This window comes from Chiloscyllium plagiosum, unplaced genomic scaffold, assembly GCF_037043375.1.
Source record: "Chiloscyllium plagiosum isolate Xiang-an unplaced genomic scaffold, Cpla_swu_hap1 HiC_scaffold_25, whole genome shotgun sequence".
NCBI lineage: Eukaryota > Metazoa > Chordata > Chondrichthyes > Orectolobiformes > Hemiscylliidae > Chiloscyllium > Chiloscyllium plagiosum.
The window spans coordinates 52,625,669-52,638,928 of NW_028270163.1; the positions used below are offsets into that span (position 1 = coordinate 52,625,669).

Sequence of the window (13,260 nt, forward strand, 5' to 3'; positions counted from 1 at the left end):
TCAGTATCTTAAATCGCGTCAGCAGGCACTTCCAATTTTCTTCAACTTATCGGCTTCTTTTCAATTGAACGCACTGTTAAACAGTAGTTTTTCCAGAAAGGAAAGAAAGCTTTCCAGTGCGTTCAGGACGTAAACCCCGCGGTTTATGCATACAGCGCAGTCATATGATTTCCATTATGTGTGATAGCAATTCTTTACAATACATACATGTATAAATCAGAAACAAATGGAACGTTTAAAGCCATCATAAATGTGCTCAAATCTTCGTTAAGAATCAAAGAAATTCAACCTTCTCCCAGAAAAACACGACGTGAAAATCGAATAAAATTTTAGTTCGGACATGCATTTTTCTTTGAAAATAAAAAAAAAGCCCACCATTAAAATAAACCACGGGAGCTATACTTACCTCCTCTACTGTCAGGGGCATGCAAATCCTGAACTCCTTCACCAACATAGTCCTTCCTCGTAAGACTCTTTCCTTCCCAGAAACTCGCAATATAACTCGATTTACTGTATTTCGAACGTAGTCACTGCACAGTTTATGGGGTGAAACGAATCAACCCTTCCTTAGCTTCTGAAGGTTCATGCATCAAAACACAATTGAGTCTTCGCTATCTTTCAGGTCCAGTTTCAAGTTCAGATCATGTGAATGCAGACAGTCGGAATACACAGAAACAGCTCCTTTACGAGCATTACTCGTAACTGTATCTTGTTTGACTAAGAGAAATCAAAGAAGAAATCGCTTTCATTCCAGCAGAGTCATTGGTAAGACAACCTTATTATGCATTAACCAAAAAAAATGTAAGAATGTGTTAAGTCGCAACGCCACGGCAGGACTCTTGTTCCTTCAGTCTTTCCTTCCCCTGATAAAAGCGAAGTCGGCGTATTTCCTGTTTCAGGTACTGGGTATCTCCCTTACATAACACAGCAAACCAGCCTGGTTTTTACATTAGTTCTCCTCGCAGATCTCGATGGGTATTATGTATCCGATGACTATAACAGTTGTAGCAGAACTCCCTTCAGTTTCGTTCAGTGACGGCAGCAGAAAGGATACTGACTCCATCCAATAGGAACAAACTGGTCTGGAAAGTGGAGAATTTAAACAAAATATCACGTCTTTGATACAAAGCCGTTTAATTGTTATATGTCCCTTAGTGGGAATAGCTTGTTCAGTCATATAATCAAATTAAATACGTGGTTTCTGATTATGACAAACGTTTTCAAATCTAGGTCGATTCAACGGATATTTTAATGCACACCAAATACATTAATAGTGATATATCTGACAGTGATCAAAACAAAGTAATATTAATTAGTATGAACTGATTAACACTTCACCTCATTTTACAAATAATGAAATTTCAGTTTTGAAAACAATAATGTAATCTTGAACAGATGTTTGACTGAGTACTGCTAAAATATTTTCACAGAAACTAATCTGACTGAGCGCTTCAAATATTTTTAGTTAACTTGCTGGCGACAACAGAATTATTCTGGAAACAACTCGAGCAGTTTCCCACAGGTGAAAAGATAAAGTTGCCATATTTCAACCGGACCGTAGGGATGCTCTCTTTTTAGAGCGAGATGATGACTGGTGTAGTTTAAACTAGAATTCACCATGCCTCAGGCAAGATGAGGAGGTTGACAAGGGGGATTCTTTCATGCTAACCTCAGGAATTGAACTCATGCTGTTAGCATCACGCTGCAATGACAAATCAGCCATCCAGCCACTGAGTTAACCTCCTACAATGCAGGATATATGATAAAATAATCAGGATAATTAATTATTACTATTCTCTTTCTTGGTTTAGAATTTGGGTCTTTAATAAAAATTGCTGCTTAATACAACAAAGGCCTACACTTTCAAGTATCACTACTAACGTTTGAGAAGCAATTGGACATCACCAATGGGACAGTGTATTTACTTTGAACACTTGAAAAACAGATTATCTAGTCACTACCATACTGTTGCTTGAAGAAGCTTGTGCGCAAACTGGCCTTTGTTTCTTACAACTTACACTTCAAAATCTTCATTAACTGTAAAATGCTTTTAAGATATTCAATGAAAAGCATGTGTTTAGTTCCTTGATCACTGCAAAAATCAAAACCACACAAGATCCAAATTTCAATAACATTATCCAGTATCACAAAAGCCTTACTGAAAAAGAATCACTTAGATTTCTGCACTTGTCCCATGACTGCAAACAATTTTGACCAATCAATCTGACACACTCTGGTTTCTAATACTTTTTCAGAATGACTGCCAAACTTCAGTAACCCTATATGCATTACATTGTTCTTTCTCCCTGTTTTGTATCCATCATCTCATACATTTATACCTGTCGAGGACTTATCAACAGCAATAGCAGAATCATAACTTCATGGATAGGTGCATCCCTCATTTTCTCAAAAATCAAGTCAGGAAACTAATCCTGGTTCAAAAAGCAGTGTAAAAGGCATACCAAGAGCACAACCATGTGAAATAACTGCAAGAAGCCAGTATCAATCACCAAGTCACCTCTAATTTACACGTGCATAGTATATGACACTGACGCAACTCGCTCAGAGCCAGCTGCGAGAGTGGACAGAACCCAACACTTGTTTATTTTTTTATTTTTTTTTCTTTATTTTCTTTCTTATTTTATCCCCCAGCACCCATGCTGTGTGCGCAGGTGAGAGACAGTGAAAGACACAAGGTCCACCAGGAAGAAAAGAAACACCCGAGTGGCCAGTGACAAGCAGTCCCCTTCTCAAAGGGCAATGCTTTGTGATAAAACAGTGAAGGGGAGGGCAGGGATTAATTCAAAATAGAGTTGGAGGGGGAAATAATGCACTCCACTCCCTGCGGCATCCACCTCTCCCTGAACAACTCCAGGGTGTCAGTGGACACCGCGTGCTTCTTTTCCAGAGACACCCGGGCTCTAACATAACCGCGGAAGAGGAGCAGGCAGTCGGCCCTAACGACTCCCTCCACGGCCTGCTGCCTGGACCTGTTTATGGCCAGTTTGGCCAGGCCCAGGAGCAGACCCACGAGGAGGTCTTCAGACCTGCCCTCCCTCCTCCGTACCGGGTGCCCGAAGATCAGGAGCGTGGGACTGAAGTGCAACCAAAAGCAGAGGAGGTGGTTTTTAAGAAAATCAAAAAGGGAGTGCAAATGCTCACACCCAATATATACATGGTCCATAGAACCACAGAACAAGCAGTAGGAGTCCGTGAACCACCGCAATCTGCGGTTGCAGGGGACCGCTGCGTGCAGCGTCCTCCACCCCAGATCCCCGAGAGAAAGGGGGAGGACTCCCGCGTAGGCAGCCCTCCACTGGGGATCCCCACCGCCCGGTGGCAAATGGGCACGCCAAGGCGGTGGATGAGGGAGAAGAGGTGGACGGTGTGCAGCAGCAGTCGATACAGGGCCCGCCTTTTTACATCCTTAAAAGGGACAAAATGAAAATTCTGGAGGCGGCTCATGTTGTGGGGCACAGGCTCCCGTGGGAAGTACGGGACCTTGGGGCCAATGTGAAATTCCGCCTGGGCTGGGGTGAGCACGGACGGGATCCCACCGCACACCTGAGCGTCCTCCAACTGGTGCACTACGTTGGGTCCGAGCACCGCTGTTTTAAGGCATCAGATGGCGGTGGCCACATAACGGACGTCTACCGCTGCCCTGCTCGCTAGGTCATGCCGCAGCGTCCAGCCCAGGCCCCTGGCACCCAGCACGTCCCCGACCCTCGTCACCCTTGCCGCCAAGGCCCTTCCCTCCGACAGCCACTCGAACCCACGAGTACGGAGGTGCGGATTCCTGAGCAACGGTTCCCTGACAACAGCCACTACTCCTGCTGGAGGGTAGGCGTGGCGCGATTTGACCATGTTCCAGACAGTGATCAGTCCTGGTAAAAGACAGGCAGCATGTCGTAGTTGAGGTTACGCACCTGGCAGAAAAAATACGTCGCCAGGGCGCACCACCTAGGAGGAGGCTCGACGGAAAGGTATTGCTGCGAGGTGCGAAAGCGGAACGTCGCGACCTGGGTGCGGATGCACACCAGCGACTGACCGCTCTCCTCAATAGGGAGAGTCAGAACCTGCGCAGCGACCCAGTGCATCTTTTTGTCCAAGAAGTCGACCTACGTTCAATGGATGTCAACAACAAAGCCAGGAGGAGGGACCAAAGTGACCAGCCAGTACCACAGCATGGCAGCCACCAGCTGGTTTATGACCAGCACTCGACTCCTGTAAGATAGTACTCGGAGCAGTCCTGTCCAGCGGCCTAGGCAAACACTTCTGTTTATGTCTGTCAGTCAGGACTCCCTGATTGGGGCTGTTGACTCGGGCCAATTGGGGAACTTATATTCTATCAGGCACACCTGGCCGGCATTATTCCAACCTCTACATTCCTCTCCCTCTAAGCCCTAAGATGTCAGCCTGTTCTTTATCCTGTAGCTTCTCCTGGGGTAATATTGCATCAGGTCTGGTTCCTCTAACTCTGCCTCAGATACTGGTGGTGTATACTGGACCCTAGCCTATGTCTTATGGCAGGGAGTCTCAGCCGAAATTCATCATCTTCAGGTAGTAATGGCGTTAGGTCTGCAACATCTGCCATGCCATCTTGTCCCGAGAGGCTTTTTTTGATGAGAGGGGGAGAACCCACAGCCTTTTCAGATGTTCTGATGGGCCAGATATGAATTGCTCCCCTCCATGTGCAAGGTTGCTGGATCATTTGATTCACATGCTTTTTTCAGGACTGCCTCTCCTACCTGAACATTGTATGTCACCGAATTAGACCTCACATCGACCATGCCCCTTACCCATGCAGGGCTATGCCCGTGGTTTCAATACCAAACTGTATCTCCATAAATAAACCGTCTCTCTCGCTTAACAAAGTCAAGTCTGGCACTGGCATTCCTGGTGCCATTTCACCTCCCCCCTCAAGCTTAGGAAGATCAGATCAAACCCTGGTGCAGAGTCTTCTCTCCATTAGCAACTCTGCTGGTGGTGTCCCTGTAGTTGTGTGAGGAGTGGTCCTATAATCAAACAGGAACTGGGACAGTTTGTTATCGAGTGAAGCTATAAGCTTCTTTTTAAACTTTCTCTTCAACATTTGGACTGCTTTTTCCACAAGACCATTAGAAGATGGATGGCATGGCATTTAAGCCTAATTTGCTGAAAGCCATTCAACTTTAGGAAATACTCAAATTCCCTGCTTGTAAATGATGGCCTGATGTCTGTGACTAACACCTCCGAGAGTCCATGCATTGCAAAAGTTGCTTCCAGCTTTTCAATGGTCATCCCTGTGTTTGACAAATAAACTCTGTGCACATTGAATGGGCATCCACATCAAGCACGTGAAGGGGCCAGCATAGTCGAAGTGTAATAGTCTAGGGTTTACCTGGCCATTCCCATAACTGTGGGGGAGCTGCTGGCGATGATCTTTGTCTTTGTTGGCACTCTGGGCACTGCACCATCAACGTGACAATGTTCAATTAGCTATATCCAATTCTGGCCACCAGACATAACTTCTCGCCAACATCTTCATTTTGGAAACCTCTGGATGATCCTGGTGGAGTTCAGTCAGTATCTGGCAGTGACCTTTGTTCAAGACAATCACTTGCTCCCCATAATATACTGTGGTGATCTGGTCTCAGGGGGTCCAGAAAGGTTTAAATTCTGGCTGTGATGACCCTTTAGTTTTCCTCATCACCACCAGCTGTTTTAGTTTTTCCAGGTTGAGATTTTTTGTGTCCACAGTCTCATATTGTCAGTGATGATCAGAAGGGTGTCCAGACTATTCCAGTAGCAGCACCACCACTGGTGTATCTGCCAGCAGAAGGCGGCTCAAAGCATCCATATTGCCACTTAGCCTCCCAGATGCTGTTCCAACTCATAAGTGTATAACAGCCCACCGTTGAATTCAACCTGAAACCATGAACAGCACAACCCTGTCCTCTTTCAGCATCCCTAGCAGGGGTTTGTGATCCATTACTATTACAAATTTACTTCTATACAGGTGTTGGTGGAACTTCCTTACACAAAAGATGACCGTCAAACCTTCCTTCTCTAATTGGGCTTTTTTTTTTAAGCAATAGCCAAAGTCCAAGAAGCATTTGCTATCAGGCGTTCCTCACCACTGGCCTATGGGCGAGCCAACACTACTCCAATACCACATGGTATTGTCAGCACTACGTCTCTCTTGGGATTGTAGTGTGCCAACACCTTAAATGATGATAGCTGCTTCACTTCCCTAAATGCTACATCTTGGTTTCCAGACCCTTTTCCAGGGCTGACCCTTTTTTAATAGCAGAAGCAAGGGTGCCAGTTTAGAGGCGAGGTTATGTACAAATATTCTGTAATAATTCACCAACCCAAGGAAAGATCTTAACTCTATGATATGGGAGCCGGGGCACCTTTGATCACATTCACTTTATCTTCTGACAGGTGTAGTCTAGTCTTAATCAACTGTCGCCCAAGGTGGTCACTTGGGATGCCTAGAACATAAATTTTCCCTTCCTAAGGCATACATTGGCCTTGGAGAAATGTTTAAGCATTACGTCTAAGTTCTCTAAATGCTTTTTGTTGTCTTCCTGGTTATTAACACTTCATCCAGATAAATGCCAACCTTGTAAAATGTTCTCCATTGTTGACTGGTAAATGGCACAGGCTGATGATATCCCAGTATGTTGGTACAAACCCTTATGGGTATTAATTGCAGCATTCTTCTTGGAATCCTCACCTAATCAGAACTGCAGGTATGTATTGTTCATATACAGCTTCGCAAAGGACAACCACCTTCCCTTTGTCAGTTTTGCATCTAAGTCCTCTATACGAGGGAATGGTTATTTGTCCAATTGCGTAAAGTGGCTTACCAATCGCTTGAAATCTCCACAAGAGTGAACCAACCTGTCAGACTTCACAGTCGGTACGATCAATGCTACCCATTCTGCAAGCTGCACTGGTTTGATGATTCCTTCACTTTCCAGCCTCCTGTAAGGCAAATGGCACTGGCTGGGCCTTGCAGAATGGTGGAATTGCTTTTTGGTCAACAAGTGAGGGGGCCTTGGCCCCTTTGATAGTCCGTCGACCTTCCTGGAAGACGCTTAGGTATTTAATTAGGATTCACTTGAAGAGTCCTGCCCGAAATGTTGTCTCTCCTGCTCCTCAGATGCTGCTTGACCTGCTGTGCTTTTTCCAGTGCCACACTATCTAATCTTCACTAAGACAGTCATTTTCTAATCAGAAAATATTGATCCAATCAAGTTGAATTTTACTCAACCAATTTCATCCCATCAAACTTACTACACAAGTCAGTGGTAACTGAACGAGCTGCTTCACATAACAGACCAGAAGCAAATATTTACCCTTAATCTGTAGGGATTTCCCAGTATAGTTCTCAGCCTAACTGAGGTCTTAGGTAAACGTAAGGGTTCGAGTCCAGAGCGAATTTTGGTAACGACTCGTCCTGCAATTACTGATCAGCCAGCCGATAATGATATTGAACTGGGTGACCATTTAACCATATGTTTAGTTTCATTGGTTTTGCTTTGGACGTTGCTCAGCAAAATAACTATCACAAACCAGATGTTGATGGACTTCCAAGGGTATGCACTCTCCTGGATGCCGGCCTATAAAATCTCTTATTCAATTCAGGCCCAGTGGGAATCTTTTGCTGTCTTGAGTCCACAAACTGGCAGCAACTGCAATGGTTTGCCGGCCTGGATCCTCAAGAAAATTATAACTATTTACCAAAGATTAGTTTTGTTTTGGGTGTTTGCTGTGGGCTGACACAGAACACTTTTGTTCGGATATGTCCTGAGTGAGGCTCTGCAATTACCTTCAATCAAGTGGCATTCCCCAAGCTCATCTAGCCTAGTGAGGGTGTCTACTTCCACCAGAATACGCTGTAACTCAAAAACTCCATTTGTTGCATTTTCTAATGATCAAGCAGGTTATACTGCCTGTTTGAAGTCCAGGTGAGCCTTAGCTAGCAGCACTTTTGCATACTCACATCATTAATCGCATATACAAATATGGCTCTCAACGTCTCACTTTAGACTTAAACCAAAATCACACACCTCTGCCAATTGTCTTAACCCCATCAAAATTCCCGATATGGTTTCACTCGTTCTTGAACTGCCAAGCAAAACTGACAGCATTTCAGAATTAGAGGAAGCTTGGGGTCATAATAGTCCCTACTAGCTCCATAAACTCAAAAGGTTTTAGTATCTGGTGCCTTGGGGAAAGTTAGGCTCTTAATAACCAAAAAAGCTGCAAGTTCATGAGCTATCAGAAGAATTACTCATTGGGGTAGACGGAAAGCAATGTAATTTGCCCAGAAAAAAAAAAGGTTTTTTGCACATACTGGACACAGTCTTCAGGATCAAATGAGTCAAGCTTCCCAAATTAGCAACATGATATCAGAAATGCTTACCCCAACTCAAAGATGACTGTTATGAGCAAATCTCTTCAGGGCTTTTATTTTCTCGTTGCCATTGAAATAACTCTATGAAGGCCGGTATCCTGTCATCGTTTATTTACACATGCACATTAGATGACACTGATCCAGCTAGCTCAGAACTGGCTCCTAAAGTGAACAGAAGCCCTGACACTTCTGTCTCTGTCAGCCAGGACTCCCTGATTGGACCAGGTTAACAGCCTCAATCAGGGAACTCAATCTACAAGGTCATCTGTCTCACTTCATTCACACCATGCATACCAAAAATGTGGTGCCAACCTGGATGAAATCAAATCCAAAATGGTGGACAGGAGAGGATCATGGCTGCAGGTGTTGCTCTTTTTTTTTGAGGATTTATTTCATCGCTGGAGATGATTTTTTCTCTTTCTTATAGCAGTTATTACTATTTTTATAAGTTTTGCATTGTTTTTGGAACTTTAAAAAAGATTTTTAAAAATGATACCTTAAACAGGAGGACAATTACAACATTGAAAAGGCACCTGGATGGGTACATGAATTGTAAGGGTTTAGATAGCTATGGGCCAAATGGGACTAGATCAGCTTAGGATATTTGGTTGGCATGGATGAGTTGGGCCAAAGGGTCTGTTTTGTGCTGTATAACTCCGTAACACAGTACAATATACATAGTAAACATTAGAAGCAGCATGCTAGAAGCAAAGCTATGCAAGCCCATAATATACAATTCAGATCAAAATGCAGTCCTATCATCTTCAGCCATGAATAGTGCCATATGACTAAATAATTAGCCTGGGGAAAGACTATTTACATTCCCATCTTCAATGATCACAGATGGTGTGAAAAAGACAAGGATGAAACATCTGCCTCCATCTTCAATCAGAAGTGCTGGATAGACAATCCATCTGGACTTCCTCCTGAGTCCCAGCATTTATCTCACCAGTCTTCAATCAACTTAACTCACATCATATGATATCAAGAAATGGCTGAAGGTATGGGATTCAATGGGCCCCAACAGCATTCTGGATGCACCGGTAAGGTTTTGTTCTCTAGATCAACATGAATTCCTCAGGATAATGTTGTGGGGCCAACCAGTTGCTCTTTCTTCAAAGATCGTCATAAAGTAAGAGGATGTTTTTGATGATTGCAGGTCAGTTCCATTTGCAACTTCTCACATAATAAATCTCACCCTGTACTGCATGCAGAAATGCTCAGACAATATTTAAGCTAGAGCCGATAGGTGTATAGTAATATTCATATTACAGTAGCATCAGGCAATAAATATCTCCAGCAAAGTGCCATCTAAACATCTCCACATTACATTCAAAAGCATTGGCATGGTCGAAGACATCTATCGTCAGCTTCCTGGGTAGCATCATTACCCAGGAACTTAACTGCAGGAATATATACCACATACCTTGATAGTAATATGCAACATCTACAAGGTCCACTGCAACAAATCATCAAGGTCCTTTGATGGTAGAATGGGATTTCAATTCAAGGGCACTAATATTAGGGAAAATGTGAACAGTACCCCCCATTGGGACAATCCTCACCCAAACCAAGGTGGGACCAGTGTTCTGGTGAATCACGTAACTAGGATTTGTAGTGTGTATATTGAAATAAATAGTGGAGAAAAAGGATCATGGGGGACACACAAGGTAATAGAACGAGACAACAATGTGATTAATAATAACCAGAATGTGACAGGATAAAATCACAAATTTAAAAATGCATCAGAAAATAAAAGACTGCAGATTTCAAAAACCTTATCTAAATGTGCACACCATTTGTAACAAAATTGATGTATTGCTGGCAGATATAGAAATAGTTTTTTTATTCACTTATGGGACGTGGTCATTGCTGGCATAGCCAGTATTTATTGGCCATTCTTAGTTGCACATGAGAAAGTGCGAGTGAGCTGCCTTCTTGAGTTACTGAAGCCCATTTCCTACAGCCACACCCAAAATGGTGTAAGTGTGGGAGTTCCAGGATCTTGACTCAATGACACTAAACATACAGCGATATATTTCCAAGTTTTGATGGTAAGTGGATCGGAAGGACATTTGCAAGTGGTGGCATTCCTATGCATCTGCTGCCCTCATCCTTCAAGAGAGTAGTGGTTGTGAGTTTACATGCCCTGACAGCCATCAGAGATATGATTACAGGGTGACCAAGGCTGGGATCCTGTACATGGACAGGTACTTGACATTCCACAAAAAATGGAAGCAAGGAAAAGTGGTTAATCTTTAATTAATGGATGTCATTCGTACAGTAATGAGAGATGGCCTTAGCTCAAAAGGGTTAGAGATAGAATAAGTTTGGGTAGAGATAAGAAATAGTAAAAGGTATAAGATCACTTGTGGGAATAGTTTAAGCCCCTTAATAGTAGTTACATTGCAGGACAGAGCACTGAGTAAGAGATAAATAGGGCATTTAAATAATGTAGAACAATAATCATGAGTGACTTTAATCTTGATGGAGAGTGGAAAGATCAGATTTGCAAAAGTAGCCCAGAAAAAGTAATTCACAGAGTGTATATTCAGGACAATTTCTTAGACCTGTATGTTCTACAGCATCTAGCTATTCTCGACAATGTTTGTTATTCCCATCTCCCCAATCTCATTGTAACAAAGCATTCAGATGACAGAAAATGTAACATGACAGACGTTTATATCCAGTTTGAAGGGGGGAAGTGCAAGTCAAAGACTAGAGTTTTAAACCCAAATTAAGGTAATTATAACGAAACACAACAGCGATAGGAAAAGTATACTAGGAATCTTGGCTCAAATATAGATGATGCAGTGGCAAATCTTTTGAGAGATATTTAATACTTCAAAGCAAATATTTATCCCAGTAAGAAAACAAGATTCTTTGAGAAGGATGTATCACCTGAGGATTAATACGGAAGTTAAAAGTTAAGGAAAGATTGAAAGAAAGACCGTATACATCTGCAAATATTAACAGGAGACCAGGCGAATGGTCAGAGAAGAATCAACAGAAATGATAAAATATTTTAAAACAGGTAGTTCGCAGAAGACAAACGAAAGCTTGTGAGTAACGATGAAAAATAGCAAGGGTTTCTAAAGGTATTTGAAAAGAGTCACAAAAACTAGTACTGAACCTCGAAGGAGCAAGTATGGAGATCTGATCATGGAAAAGAAAGAAATATTGGAAGCATTTAAACCGGTATTTTGCATCTGCCTTCACTGTCAATGACTGAGAAAATTTCCAAAGATACCTGAAAATCATTAACTGCATGAGAAGGAAGAACTTTAAACAATCACTATCACCAGGCAAAAGGCACTGGGAAAACTATTAAACAGATAGGCAAATCCAAACAATTACACGCTCTGCATCCCAGTGTCTGAAAAAAAGTTGTTGTAGCGATAGTAGGTGCATTTGTTCTAGTGTCCAAAATGCTTTAGATTCTGGAAGGGTCCAAGTGAAAAATAGTCAACATAGCTTTATTCAAGAATGGAGAGAGAGAGAGAAAACAGTATACTGCAAGCCAGTTGGCAGAATATCTGTCATAAGTATTCTCTAATTTTTTTCCCTTGCTGTGCCATGTCAGATTTCTGTGCATAAGGGTAGTTTCTGTAAGCAGAAGCCAATGCATCAAACGTGCCAATTGGGATGTGCAGAACTACCTAGTGACTGCTTGGCCTTTGAGGTAATTTTAGCCATGGGGAAATATCTTGAAAGATCCTTATTGAGCTTACAGGAGGACCATTCTTGGAAAATCAAAAAATTACTGGATGGTTTTGTGAAAGGCAATCAATCAGTGTTATATAATTCATTACTTTTTTGAGGAAGTAACATGCAAGGTGGAAAAGAGTAGAGAAAGATGTGGTGTATTCAAATTTCCAAAAGGCTTTTGATATCACAGGAGTTGCTGCATGAGTTAAGATCATATGGTGCAGGGAGTAATACGTTAATATGGATAATGGATTGGCTAGCAAACAAGAAGCGGAGAGTCGTGTGAATTTTTTTTTGGTTTGAATGCTGTAACTGGTGGAGTGCCAGTTACATGGATACAGGGATTGAATGCACATAAATTTGACAATGACACCAAGATAAATCTAACAGGAAGTTGTCAAGAAGAGGCAGAGAATTGCAAGCTGATATAGATAGCATCCAAGGAACAGGAGAATCGACGTTTTGGGCATAAGCCCTTCTTCAGGAAAGAGCCCTTCCTGAAGAAGGGCTTATGCCCGAAACGTCGATTCTCATGTTCCTTGGATGCTGCCTGACCTGCTGCGCTTTTCCAGCAACACATTTTCAGCTTTGATCTCCAGCATCTGCAGTCCTCACTTTCTCCTCCAACCTGATATACATAGGCTGAGTCAGTAGGAAATATTTGCCAGTTAGAATATAATTCCCAAAGTGTGAATTTCTCTACATTGGAATTGTTATGGACCAGGCCAGACCCCTCAAAACATTTCAAGATGGTAGCCCAAAACCTAATGTTGTTAGTTGTTTTAAGCAGGTGTAAAGTGGATACTCAGGAGAGTATCAGCTGGTCAAACAAAATAGCTTTTATTTACAAGATTATTGAATGAAACACAAACAACAGAAAACCAAATAATCCAACCTCTCTGAAAACCCCACAGATCATCCCACCTTAATGATGCTGTTCCAAATACTTGCCATAATCCCCATAAACACCCCTTGACACAAAACGTAAAATCAAACACAAGTTTTTACAGGATAGAAGTCAGAGACAGAGGGAACGAGAGGGGGGTTTTCAACTTAATCGAAAAGACAGGGAGGTGGGCAGAGGGCGCGGGGTTGCCTTGTTAGTTAAGAACAAAGTTAAATCTATGGTGCTGAATGACATAGCT

At 42.6% G+C, this 13,260-nt stretch overlaps 1 protein-coding gene across 1 annotated transcript in view; it reads right to left on the reverse strand.

Moving 5' to 3' along the window:
* LOC122562276 (cytoplasmic phosphatidylinositol transfer protein 1-like) overlaps nt 1-13,260 on the reverse strand; it is a 291,671-nt gene that overhangs the window by 274,337 nt on the left and 4,074 nt on the right. The window contains exon 2 of the mRNA XM_088000734.1: nt 407-1,082. Coding sequence (XP_087856860.1) covers nt 407-454 — 48 coding nt within the window. The 5' untranslated portion in view covers nt 455-1,082. The remainder of the gene's footprint in view (nt 1-406; nt 1,083-13,260) is intronic.